This window comes from Hetaerina americana, unplaced genomic scaffold, assembly GCF_022747635.1.
Source record: "Hetaerina americana unplaced genomic scaffold, ioHetAmer1.1.p SCAF_1, whole genome shotgun sequence".
Classification (NCBI taxonomy): domain Eukaryota; kingdom Metazoa; phylum Arthropoda; class Insecta; order Odonata; family Calopterygidae; genus Hetaerina; species Hetaerina americana.
In genome coordinates this window covers 92,361,772-92,375,854 of record NW_027286069.1, presented here as the reverse complement: position 1 = coordinate 92,375,854, position 14,083 = coordinate 92,361,772, and the positions used below count along the sequence as shown (strand labels likewise).

The 14,083-nt window shown below is 41.6% G+C and overlaps 1 protein-coding gene across 1 annotated transcript in view; it reads right to left on the bottom strand.

The window, feature by feature from the left end:
- LOC139691257 (band 4.1-like protein 4A) overlaps positions 1-11,999 on the bottom strand; it is a 288,090-nt gene extending 276,091 nt beyond the window's left edge. Inside the window, exons 1-2 of the mRNA XM_071589044.1 lie at positions 11,940-11,999; positions 5,021-5,125 (exon numbers count right to left, since the gene is read on the bottom strand). Coding sequence (XP_071445145.1) covers positions 5,021-5,125; positions 11,940-11,999 — 165 coding nt within the window. The remainder of the gene's footprint in view (positions 1-5,020; positions 5,126-11,939) is intronic.
- Positions 12,000-14,083: the final 2,084 nt, after the last annotated feature.

Here is a 14,083-nt window from a genome sequence, read left to right as displayed (position 1 = left end):
AGGCGGGGAGAGAGGGCAGTGGCATTAGGCAAGGGCGCCCCCGGGCGACCAACGGAATCTACACAGCTGTGGAGACTCGTCTCGAGGCAGATGAAGCCCCCCCAACCCCATAACTCTTCCAACCCCCTCCCCTCTCCTCCTCCCTCGCTCAGTCCTCGGCAAACCCACCCTCCTCCTCCAGTCTCCACGGCTCAAGGAGTGGGGGGGTGGGAGACTTTTTTATACTCTTTCATGCATATCCTGTTTTTCGCTACAGCCACACAAGAAGAAGAAGAAACGAAGCGGTCCGCTCTTCTCTCCTCACCCTCTCCGCAGCATCCTGCCGGACCAAAATGAGAGAAGAAAGAGGCATCCGGAGAGGGATGAATCCCTCCCACTCCACAGACGGGAGGGCAGTCCGGTGAGAGTGGTGGTAGCCGAGGGGGAATTTAAATAGTTTGATTCGGGGGCGGTGGACGGGAATCCCTCATTTCTCTCAGCGGATGGAGGAGCATCGCCCTCTTGGTCGAAGACGACGGGGCGAGCGGCCACTTCCGGGGGGGCTTCCTCCTTCCCCCCTCCCTCCCCCACCTCCTCCCTCTCGCCCTCTCTACGCCACCACGACTGCTGCCGTCGCCGCCCTTCTTGTCCCTCTCATCCCCCACCACGTCCTCCTATTTAACCGGTACAAGTCGTCGTCCAGTGGGAGACGCATTTGGCGCGGAGATAGGGGGGGATTGAGGCGAACGGCGCCGGGAGGAAGCGACAGAGGATACTCGCGGAAAGAGAAGAGAATGAGAGGATGGGGTCGGGAGAGAGTGCAGAAGGTGGAGAGGAGGAGGAATTTGGGGTGGACGGAGAGAGCGGCGGGTGGGCTTTGCCCAATCACTTTAGGAGTGTGTAAGCGGGGAATGTCCCGGGGACACATCGGTCTGTCGGTGGAGAGAGACTTTTGGGAGTCGGCTTATCCCACGTCAACTTCGTCAGACTTTTTTCATTATGAATTCTTTAGTCCTCATTATTTTTCCCCCTTCATCTAAAAGATGAAATCATCGACCCCGAATGAAGACGTCGATGATGCCATCTTGAGACATGTTTACTTGCCGCATCCCATTAGTGCCAAAATATCCACATTTTCTGGCATTGAATTTTAAGTATGTTTTCGCCTCCGGGGACGAGTTAAAAACTACTGGACCGTCACAGGACTGTGTTATTGCTCTTGCGATAAGCCTGGAACGACTTCATGGAAATGGAATTCGTCGGCTTCCCGTTTTGACTGCAAAGTTCTTCGTTTGTACAGAGGCATGTTAAGGAAACGGTTGAGCGCAAATGTTTGGAAAAGACATTACATGGCTATAGAAAAAGCAACAGTGACGAGGGAGACGTTCGACCATCCCGAAAAAAATATCGCTCAATTCCCTGAACTGCGACAAACAATTCGTGAATTTGATGAATATCTGTAGCGTTTTAATATTAATATTTCAGCTCCAAATCTCTCATCCATCTCTTATAGCGGTGTTCCTGAAGCATCTCGAAGAGGAAGTTTCGAGGAGTGGCCATTCCCTTGGCCAAGGACGCCGGCTCGCCTCGGGGAGGAAAAAGAGAAAAAGGAAGAGATTGTTTTGCGAAGGCAAGGTTTCCGACCACTCCCACCATTTGCGAATGTTTCCGCGAGAGCCGACGCACGAAGTTTCGACCAAAATAGAGGTTCGGATTCATCTGAGCAAACTAACAAGGAGAATATATTTCTAAGAATCGCATTCATTTTTCACCTAAAGAAAGTGAGCATCAGTTTTGCTTCAAGAAAAAACTGAGAGCATTACCCTTTGACCTACCTCCCTCGTCATTAAATTACTTCACCGCCATAAAAATATTTTTTTTACTGAGTAAAATCAAGTTTACCAAACACCTTCTAGCGAATAGTTCGTATGAAAGCATCATTACAGTTTAAGCTGCATCAGATTTCCTGCTTTGACCTCAAACAACATAAAATTTTGAAATGACGATTGACGATGCATGAGATTCTATTTATTCAATTAAAATTCATTTTCCTGCATTTCATCCATACGATTCTTGGAACTTTCTAGTTAAATAACAGACTGGTTCATATAACTTAACTACTTAGACCAACTAAAACACGACTTAACAAATATTACGAACGAGTTGTCTTTGCCGATAATTTAAATGATTTTTAAATCAATTATAAGCAGCATATCATAAAAAAGAAGAAATGATCACACCAAAAAGAACAAAACCTCTTTCTTACTAAGGTCACAATCATGTCATATAGTACAGATTTTGAACAGCAATAAATTATCATGACAATGAGAGTGAGGCTGTCCATCGTATCGCTCCGGAAGTTAATGAAAATGGGGAAATGTACCATTTCAGATACCATTTAAGTACGCGGCGTTTTTTGTCATTTTCATGTCTCTCAGTGCTATAATGGCTCATAATGATGTTTTACCTTGATTCTGCAATTTAAATTCATTGGCAACGTACGTGCGTCTCTTCTCGACGATTCAAATTATTCTTTATTCGTGTTCTTTTCAGTTTATGCGTAGCATATTTATATTTAAGTATGCTATTATATATATATATATATATATATATATATATATATATATATATATATATATATATATATATATATATATATGTGTGTGTGTGTGTGTGTGTGCGTGTGTGTGTGTGCGTGTGTGTGTGTGTGTGTGTGTGTAACTTGGACAGCAACAAACAATATAAGAACACATAGAAAGAACACTCACGTTATTTCTTAATAATTTCGACGGAATTTAGCTCCGTCTTCCACGGAAGACCAGGAGTACTGATATATATGTGGGTCGCGGTAGTCTAGTGGGTAGAGCGTTTGACTGCTGACCGGAGGGTCCCGGGTTCGATTTCCGGGCAAGGCATTCTGGGCATCTGCAGCTCTACCCAAGCTATGTGATTTTTCGGGTACCAGATCTTCCTGGGAAACCATAACTGGCACAGGGAAAGGAACTGGCCCCCCTACCCTGATGTGCGAATTTCACACGCCGTCGGGCTTAGTACTGGGTGAACTCTACCATCACCTACCAAACCGACCTTCGGGTTGTTTACTGTGTTTATGTATATTATATATATATATATATATATATATATATATATACATACAAACACACATACATACATACATATATATATATATATACACACATATATATGTATGCCTGAATGTACATATAGTATATACGCATATATATGGAAGCATGCAGTAAACAATGGATGCTTTCACGAGAGCTAAAATGTCAAGAAAGTTGCATTGTTGCATGCACTTTACAACAAAGACATTTATTTCAATGACGGAATTCATATTTATCCCTCAAGATAAATTGTTTTAATGCTGCATCAAAGAACAGAAATAACCACCGCGGGTATTTCGCGAACCTATTTTTTCTAAAACTAGATTTTTTTAATGGAACAATTTAGGGGGTGACGAGCCTTTCTGCTGGGCCAAAGTTCTGGGGCCTAAAGTGCGCTGTGTGAATTCCCAAGGGCAAGTAAATGGGCCACCGGAAGTCTCCATGAGATTAGGCATATAATTTTCGGCTCATTCCACCGTGAAATATACTGTCTGTCGTCCCATTTATTGGATATCATATAATCGATAACCCAATTTCCACAGCGGTTCTTTAATCCAACGTGAAGTAGCAAAAAACATTTCTTTCTCCGAAGGCCAGGAGCATTTCCAAATTCCGTTTTCCCTTTCCTCTCAAATGAAGGGGAAGTCTAGTGGGTGTCATTTGAGCGGTTTCCCTTGAAATCAGTGTTTTATGATTGATTGTAACTATACCCGCATTTGTCTCCAAGTTGGGGTTCCTCTCTCACATGCAATTCCCTCCGTCCAGAATTTGACACGCAACTAGACCTTGGACACTTATGGGGGCTATGGATTCAGGAGTTCTACGATACGTAGAGCGATTGGAAGAGGGAGGCAACAGGCACATGTTTTGCGTGTTCGGTACTGCCGACACCCGTCGTCATACCCTTCTCTCGTTCCTCTCCAACTCTTTCTTCCTACATCATCTGCAGGTGTTCCAAGAGTTTTGCGGTTAATTATCGCAGTCCAGCGCACTGCTTTCCCCGGACTTCACGCTAGCCCCTCTCCCTCCCTGTGAAACAGAACCCTTCCGAAACAGCGTCCCATTAGCGTCAATTATCGACGCGGAAATGGTTCGATATGAAATGGTTTAGCCCCAATTATGTCTGAGATGGTATATTTCCGACCCCCTTCCACTCTCTCCTCCTCCCTCTGCAGGAAAATGTACAAGTAACTTCCGAGGTGCTTTCCCACGATCTGTATTGAATTCATTCCCGATTGGGATGTTGTGGCTCGTATCAACACTGTGAAAGAATATGAATTCTATTCCCTGTTCACATATGCACGCATTACCTACCTATTTTATGATGAGCACTTTTCTATCATTGGCTTTCACACTTTATCCATATTGCAAGCACATACGATAAAATCGAATTACAAAATTGAAACAAAATAGATTTTGTGGAAATATCCAGCGAGCATTTTAAGGTTTAAAAGAAGAAGTAAGGTTCTTTTCTTGGAACAATGTTTGAAAGTTTTCTCAAACCTAACGAAATCATATTTGAACATAATAACGTCGATCTTGATTATTCAAAGAGGAAAATTTACAGGTGATTCACCGGTGATTTTATAAAACTAAGAAATCGGGCCCACTAGTATATTCTGGCGTATTATTCACCGTCATGGAGTCAGTGACACCAAGATTGAGAAATGATTTATCATTTATCTTTCTCTCTGCTAAAAAAATCATAAAAAGCATTTCCGTTGCAAATTTTAGTGCTTCAATCATTTCTAACGTTATTTCTGCATCTACGAATTACGTCATTGGCTCTAAAAAACCATGAAACACGAAGCACTTTCGGTTTTGAAATATGAATGTAATTTATTAGAATGAATTATTATTGTGATTATCACTAAATTTAAGACAATAGGGTGAGATTAATGATGAATGATACTTACCGTTTGACTGGAGGAATCGAGGTACCGCAATCCGAAGTATGCAGTCTCGAGGAGATTAAGATGACGAAATACAGTGTCCAAAACTTCCTGCCCTGGAGTTGTGTCCTGCCAAATGAAAATAAGGCGTTAGGCAAAAACGAATTATTCATTTTCGATTTCATGCTCCCCTAAAGTTCAAGGAACACAAAACTTTCAATGAGAATAAATTTACAAAAAAATCCTCAATTTACGTGGTTAAAAGTTTTTCCTTGGTCAAGGATAAGACAAGATATAATGGAAGCATTTATCTGGAATTATAAACATCCAATTAAAGTTTTAAAAAGAGCTAATTAAACTGCACGGTAAATGGGAAAGGAAATGTTTTGTCGTAAGAGTATGTGAAATGTAAATGTATGTCTAACAGACACAACTGGGGAATAGAAAGCTAAACTTTAAAAGAATTATTTCAACATTGAACCAAATATATTCCTCCATTAAGAGCTGCACTAGGAAAGAGTAAAGCTATTACTTCACTGCTCTTATTGGAGCCATGAAATGCTTCTCCCTCACACAAAGGGTGAATGAAACTCCAATGGGAAACAGAGCAATGATGAGTCTAAAGAAAAATGCACCTCCGATCCATAATTGCATGCAAATTTTCTGGTTTTCGCAGTGTAAACAGCAAGTTGCTCGGAAGACTCGAGCTATCATTTTTAACGACTCTTATCTGCTCAGCATTCCGCGGCATGGCGGAAATTAGCGCTCTACCTGGAAATGGACCGAATCCAAAACGTGCCCGGCAACAAGCCCGCCCCCCTCTTTACCGTGCACCTCTTTTCTTTCATCCTCAAACTCCCTCCCTACTAACACCCCCTTACCCTGTAGCAACCAAACCTCACCCACCTACTCTACATATTCCCTCACTCAATCGCTCAAACCCCTCGCATGCTTTGACGGGCCCTTATTCCGTGCAATTTGGTTTGATTGAAGGCCTGGTCGTTGGCGTCGTTGACGGCGGTGTGTGCGGGGAGGGGGGATAGAGAGGAAGAGGAGGTTGGGGAAAGGATGGGGTCAGGGCGTGGGTACCGAAGGGTTAAGGGGGGGAGGAGGTGCGTGGCCCCAGGGTGAGAGAGAGAGAGCTTTTATTCGGTGATTACGTCCCTCTCCATCCCGACCCCTCCCGCGTTCGTTGGTTTCCCCGCTCTAAGCTCATTTAGGATTTGGATTCAATTATCCGTAATCATCGGATCGGATGCGAGTGAAAAATGACAAAAGTAGTCGAGAGGGAGAGACAGGGGTTGAAAGAGAGGGTGGCACTGGCGAACAGACGGGCAGACAGGCAGACGAGGAGGGATAAATAAGGGTGGCAAAGGGCGGCTCGGAGGGGATGGTGGGACAAAACTCACTCGTATTCGATGCATCCACGCTCGCCTTCAGGTGCGGCGATCAGTGTCGTCCGTCTCTACCTTCCACACCCGTCCCTCCCTCGCTCACCTCCCTCATCCACGCCGTAAATCTGGAAACCCAGCGATCCGATCCACCCCTGTATCCACGACGACACGACTTGGAACAACCCCTTCTTTTGAAAGGGCGTTGAATTATCGAAGAGAGACAGAGAAGGAGAACCAGAGAGGCATGGTGAGGGAGGGAGAGAGAAAGAAAGGGCTCGAGCGCTCGGTGGGGTGAGTGGGGTGGAGGGATGGCGGATACGGGTGGAAGGGGGTAGGAAAAGGGGAGAGGTGAGTTCGAATTCCATTCGGTCCCGTGAAACTGCCTGAGGGGGTTCATCGGCTTGTACGTCTAGTCGAGAAAGGGGAGCCTTCGATGCAATGGATACCCCATCCGACCAAATTAAACTCTAGCGAGGCTGGGCAGAGATAGGCATATGCACATTATACGAGGGTCATCCGGAAAGTAGTACCCGTTCGTGAAATAAAGACACAAAAGTAAATATTAACAAACATAAAAAATTTTATTTGAAAGAGGATACTTTAAACTACTTCTCAACATAATCTCCAAGCAAATTAAGGCATTTGTCATAACGTGTGACAAGTTTCTGTATTCCTGCTGCATAGTCCTTCGCCGCCAGCTCATTGAGATACGCGAGGGACCCATCTTGCACAAATTTTTGCATAATGCAGATGGTGTTTAACAATTTCATGAACAATTGTTCGAGAAACATTGGGAAAATGCTCACAGATGTCATCAATTGTGACGCGCCGATCGTTCCTCACGAATTCGTCAACTGAGCTCACCAGTTGGTCTGTAATGACAGACGGTCTCCCCGAACGCTCATCGTCGTGTGTGTTCCCCCTCCCCATGTTGAAGTTGCGACACCACCGCCGAACAGACGACTCGTCCATTACATTGTCTCCATACACCTCCTTTAATTGGCGATGAATATCACATGGGCGAACGTTTCTTGCATTGAGGAATTTAATCACTGCCCTCACTTCACAACTGGCGGCGTTCTCAATTTTTTTAAACATTGTAAACAATCACAGAAACAACACAGGCAATGCTAGCGTCACGCAACTTGGCTCAGAGAAGGCAGACAAGCCACTGAAGCTATCTGACCTCGTCCAGCGGCTACTCGCGTCGTCAGCACTTCATGCGGCACGAACGGGTACTACCTTCCGGATGACCCTCGTATTATACGCACCGCACTGTGAGCTTGTGGGGGGTTAAACTTGGGCTTCGGTAGAGTGTTATGCTTCTCAGTAAGTTGAGGGCGGACTGCAGACGGCACAGGTCTAGGAGCTATCTGATTCAAAAGGATTGATTGTATTCATTAGACCGCGACACATTTCATCACTGTTGAAATTATTTCATTAACAACAAAAATGGAAAATATTAAACCCTAGAGGAAAATACTAGTGAGAAAGTGTAATCAGTAATAATCACTTAGCTTTGGTCATCAAAAAGAACTTCTTACATCAAACTTCTGTCTCTCACCACAGTAGCGTAATACATGTGGTCAACCTAAACAAAACTTTTCACAAAACAAATTTATTAATCAAGCTTACTTAGTGCGCACATTAACCATTTAAAAATTTTATAACTATCTAAATTACCACAAGAAAATTTTCAGTATCATTGTAGATCTGAAGCGTTTTACTAAAGGCAATCGGAAACTGCAAAAAGTTATTGATTACACAACTAATAGCTTGGATACCATTGACTAGCCGACCCTGAAACTAAAAGCCTGTGATGATGGTGGATTTAAATTACTCATAATTACAGTAAAAAACTATAGCAAAACGTTATACATATATGCCCTGATACGGGCATCCTCTTCTTTACTAAGAGGCATTCAATTGTGTACCGATAGCAACCGCGGATCCTCATATGCATAAAATTCATAAGATAGAACTGTATAAATCATTTCAGTAAAACTTAGATACCTTAGCAGCAGGGTATCCAACCAATGATGGCAAACTATTTTTGGCTACAAGGACGGATAATGGGAGTCATGAAAGGAAGGGAATTAATTATATACATACCCGAGTGCAAGAAATGGAAAAAATACAACCCCTTTAGTACGTTTTCAAAATATTCAGCAATTCAAATTGTTAAAAGCAAATACTGAGCGCTTCCCCTATTTTGTGCGGTAAAAAGAGATTTTCTCTGAGGAGTTTCATCACGCCGTTCGGAGCGTTATCCTTCGAGGTAATTTCGACGGCATTGCCTATCGACGGAAAAACAATCTCCATTTCTCGCCCGGAAGGAGGTTAACTCAAACTGAGGGAAAACTTTCAGAGGCTCATTTGTCTTATCCTTTCTTGGACGGTGATAAAGGGAGCGGAATGAAAAAAATGCAGGGAAGTGGATGGGAGAGTGAGAGAGAGAGAGAGAGGGACAGGAGGAGAGAAAAGAGAGAAAGAGGGAGAATCATCTTCTGTTTTCTGTCGAAAATTTCAGGACGGTCGCCGTGAGCGGGCACGAGAGACAGTTAGTGAGGTCCCGTTTTTGTAGAGAAGTGGAGGGACACAGCAGGAGGAAAGTGCTCACAGCTCCTCTCATCACTATCGCCTCTTGCGAAGCGTGTGTCCCAACCGTCCTTTATTTCTTTTCCCCCTGGTATTCGTGGAGCGATCCAGCGAGATACCATATGAGCTCTCTTTAAAAGCACGCCATCGTCTGCATCTCCCCCTCTCTTTGATCATTCATCCTTTGTAAGCTAAAAGGTTTGTGTGTGAGGGGTAAGGGAGCATTTGCGACCATTTCTACCCTTGAGGACACGTATTTTTTTACTGCAAGCCCGAATTCCATAGATTTAAAGACGATAATTAAGCTCTATATATTTTTCAATTATACGACATCGGATAAATACATTTTATGATTCAATAAAACTAAGAGTTTTTGAAAAAAATAATATTTACGCCGACACTGTTTCTAATGAAGGCTTTCACTCACATTTAAAAAAAAAGGAATATTCATCCATGCCTAAATGTGTTCAACCCCAATGATTATGAAATTAAAAACTATGTAGAATGAATTCCGTTATATCAAAGGGGACGGTCAGCTATCCATTAAAGATTTTTATTAAAAACGCCTGTGGTAAAATGATCAGCAAATTAGCTCATAATTTTGGTGCAAAAGCGATAAGAATTGGAGCTAGGTTCATGCAATGAATGAAATAAAAAAATCAATGAAACAAATTTATTTGCCGGTTTCTAGAATTTTAATTTTTATATACAACCCACTAATATTTACCTGGGTACGATTAAAATAGATAAGGTATTTGAAAAACAATAGCACAGTTTCATGTTCCTCCTGATGCTGCCAATATCTCTTATTTTTAATTCGATAGGTATCATTTCCTGCCTAATTGAATAAAACTCTAGCGAACATTCTTGCCCTCTTTTCTTTCCCTACAGCATTTTTCAAGTTCCCCCTTCCTAAAAAAAACCTGAAAACACAGGCTAAAAGAGATCGGATTCTCATTCTTTGCGTTCCGGGGCATTATTTCTCGGCTGCCGTTTCTTTGAGAGGAGGCCATCGGCACTGGATGGATGGAGATGAGATCGAATAATGGCGATCAAAAATGGTGGAATTTTAGATCCGGAGGAAGAAGGGGTTAGCGAGAGGACACCGAGAGACGGAATGGGTGGGATGGGGCGAGGATACAATTGGAAAAGAGGGGCTATTTACGGGAAGAAAAGGAATGATGAGTGAGGGAAAGAGCGGAGGGAATTGACAGAGGGCGGAATTGGAGAATTCAGAGGAAGAAATGCGATGAAGTTAAATGGTGGGGTTATGGCGGGTGGGAAGGGGCAGGGAAGAGACAGAGCAATAGAGACGTTGGTGCGATAGGGGGAGGAGACGGACGCGACCGAACTTTAAAAAAAATTCGAATAAAGGGATAAAAATCCCAAATTGGCAATCAGAGTCAGGAAAATGAGGCAAGAGCGGAGAGATGGCCGAAATCTCTATCATTTCCTCCCTCAAAGCCTGCCATCCTTTATTCCCAGAAAATTTGTTTTCCTTTTTCGATTTTTTCCCCGAGAGAAAAAAATGGCAAGGGTGGAGAAGCATAATGGCAGGAATCGAAGACGTGTGGGTGAGTGTCGCAAGGAATGTGTGCCTTTCTTATGTGAGTGTGTTGGAATGGGAAATAAATTGAAGGGAGTAAGGAGAGAAAAGAGTGGGGAACAAGTAGGTAAAAATGCCTTCCAGAAAGTTGACTCCGATTTTGCAAATCACTTGGTGTTGAGGAGAACTGGGAGGAGGATGGTGAGCCCCGGGGACAACTTGAAGTCACTACCTCTTGGACGGGGGATGGCGTGTTGCCACGAAAGCGCACCGCGGGGTCTCTATTTCTTTTTTCCATACGTCCACCTCATTTTCCTAATCGCCGCCGTCCCTGTGCCGTTTCACGGTAAAGGACACCGGCAGGACGGGTGGCGAGGGAGGTCGTGCTGAGGGGGAAGAGAAGGTAGGCAAGGGAAGGAGGAAACGCGCGGAGGACTCCTCGTCCTTATTTCCTAACAAGAGGCTGAACAAAGAATTATCAACCCTTTCCTCGCCAGCCCCGATGGACCCATCTCATTCGTCCTTTCCTCTAATTCTTTCCAGTTTACTTTTTTTCAACTTAATCCATTTTTTGACTTCGTTTTTGACCTCCCGGCTTTTTGTTGTGGCTCTAAAGATGAAAACGTCAACCCAAAACGAGATACCGCTTTCTTTAACTGAAGATATTAAATTTTCAAGGGACGCGTCGATTTTCTTGGTCACCATTTCCAAGAGTTATGCGATATAATATTTTTACATTTTAGGAAAACTACAAATTCAATAAAGAGTTAATATTCAAAACATTACTTAGTTGCATAAAGTATAGCTAGAATACCTTCTCATACAAAAAAACATTAGCTTTTGGCAAATAAAAACCTAGAAGCCTTCACTAGGCGTCATCGATGAAGCACACTCCTTCAAACTTTAAAATAATTAAATAATTTCAAATTATTTAATATACCCGTGTTATTAAACGCATTCTTCAGTGTCGCAATAGCTGGGTCTTTGAAAAACTTATACCGTTTTACTCTGATTAAAAATTCTTTTGATACGTGAATCTGTTTAACTTAATACATTCGCGCAACATTGATTTAGAAAGCAAGATATATACGATATCTACGTATGTATACACACACATATATATTCTGAATTATCCAGAAAAAATTCAGAGAAAGCTCCGTTAAATAAAAGGGCAAAGAAAAATATAAAAGGGTACTAATCTATTGCATTAATCTTGCGAGAATCCCTAATATTCTCTCGTTGAAATCTTTCCCTGGATGAAGTGCTGCTGACTTAATGCACATGATGCTAAAACTCCAGTGCATGAAGAAAGACAGGAAATGTCCGCAAAATTTCATCATTTCATCATTTTGAAGTTCAATCATCATGAAAGCTTTTAACGGTGAGAGTGAGTGTCGAAGCTCACCCATTCCCCTCTCTGCCCATCCACTTCTCCTGCCCCCCAACTGCACTTGCCCACTACCATACTCGGCCCCCTGCCACCGATAATCCGCAATTGTCTGGCGGAAAAATTAATTAACTCCCAACTATAGTAAATTATTACCCCTACTGTTAGTGATTCGCCGCAATCCATCGCTAAAATAGTCACTCGTCCACCCTGACAAGATGCTTCAAGTTCAACTCATTTTTGTTATCTATGAACATTATTATTTGCTGCCGGGGAATCTATTCACCGAAAAGAGTTACGGATTCAGCGTCGCAGGACTCTCTTCCGTAATTGACTGTGTTAATCACAAAGGTAGCTGAAAATTTATATCTAGTTAAGACAGTGATGCCAGTTCTAAAACATTACTTATGAACCTGGTTAATGATATAATCAACCGTAAGCCTACCTAGGTATATTAATGAATCACTGACTCCAGCCGGGTTCTGGTGCAGGGTGTGCCTTTCTAACGGTTAAACGGAAGAGTTTGATAGAGGAGAAATATTTTAATAATAACTTTCATAAAATGGAACGTAAATGAGTTATTTAATAATTACTTGTCAACATTCCCTAATGAAACCATAATAAATATTTAAATGCATTTGTATGGAGACATTATTTTAAACATTTTAAAGTTTTCATTTTTTTGGAGAATGCATGGCGGGGACAAGCAAAAAAGTGGCTCAAATTATTTTCACTGTCAAATAAAATATTAAATGTACCCTGTTGTATCAAAATCATGTTTTTCACAAATTTAAATTATTTATGCATTAATAGAAAAAGGTTTTGGGTTTAAACATTTAATAAGACTCAACTGTTCCTCCTTGCATACAGAACCTTATATCTATCACATTTAAGGTGTACTGACTAAAAACACTGCTAATTTAATTGCAGAGGTACGAAGACATAAGAATTAAACCTAAAGATTTTTGTTAATATATTGCATTTATTGTGCGAAAACTGTAAATTTCACATTTTTTACGAATTTTAAAACACTTGACCATTAATCTTGAGCTCATGGAAGACGATAATAAAATTCCACGTGATAAACATATTTCCCATTTATTACCCCAGTTAAAAATCACAAACTCAACTAACATAGCATTTGTTTTCTTTATTCATTTGCTAGGTTTGTATCCATTTATATCTTTGGCGAAAACTATCATCTATTTGCCCTTCACTCTGGACCGTATCACCCATAGCTGTCTCCGGCCAGGGCAGATGACCGAACTAATGCATTGAGAAGTTGACATGGCCGTTTTCTATTCATTCCCAAATAGTCTGACGAAAATCTAAACCAAAGTAAAATTTCTAAATTCATCTGTGCGCTAATATCTGCGCAGCATAGGTATAAGTCATCCCTGTTATTGCTGGAATAGCATGCTGTAAACCAGATGTGGTTAGCACTAATATCTCGTATTCTTCTCGTTTTGGATGTGTTTTTTCTTTTCTTTTTCCATCTGCCGACAATCAACTGACTGCTTTCTTATTTCTTTAAAACTACTTTGACTTAAATTAAAGTTAATTTTAAAAGATTAAAGAGAATTAAGACAAAATTAAAGAGAATTAAGAGGCCAAGGAAGTTTTTATATTCTGACATATGGCCGAAATATCAACCAGGTAAGCGATGTTTTCGCCTGTGGTCAGCAAGAGATCCCAAAAAACTGTGTAAAGCCAAAAGAACTGTCAACAGGTGCCGTCAGAATTATATTATCGAGGAACTGATTAGTTGAAGAAAAGTAACTACGAATCTGATACCCCATTAATTTTACCCATGTACTTCTGACAATAAATTGTTCAGAAATATTTCAAAGGAAAATATGCATCTGATTGTTGCTCCCTTATTTAACAGAGAAATAAAGAACAGCAATTCTTTAAACTATTTCTACATGAAAGAAACCGTACATGAATATAATAATTCTATACGGATGGTAACCAGCCTCATTAACTCCTATTGTGAATACTGTTGGCAATTATTTTTCCGTCGATTTTGTTATAAAGTTACAAATTATCGATCTTCACAATTCTCGGGACATATCGAATGGTTTTTAAATACTCGTTGAATCTATTATGCGATAAACTGAAAATATCCATCCAACTCTTGGTAGTACGATCTAATGAAGAGC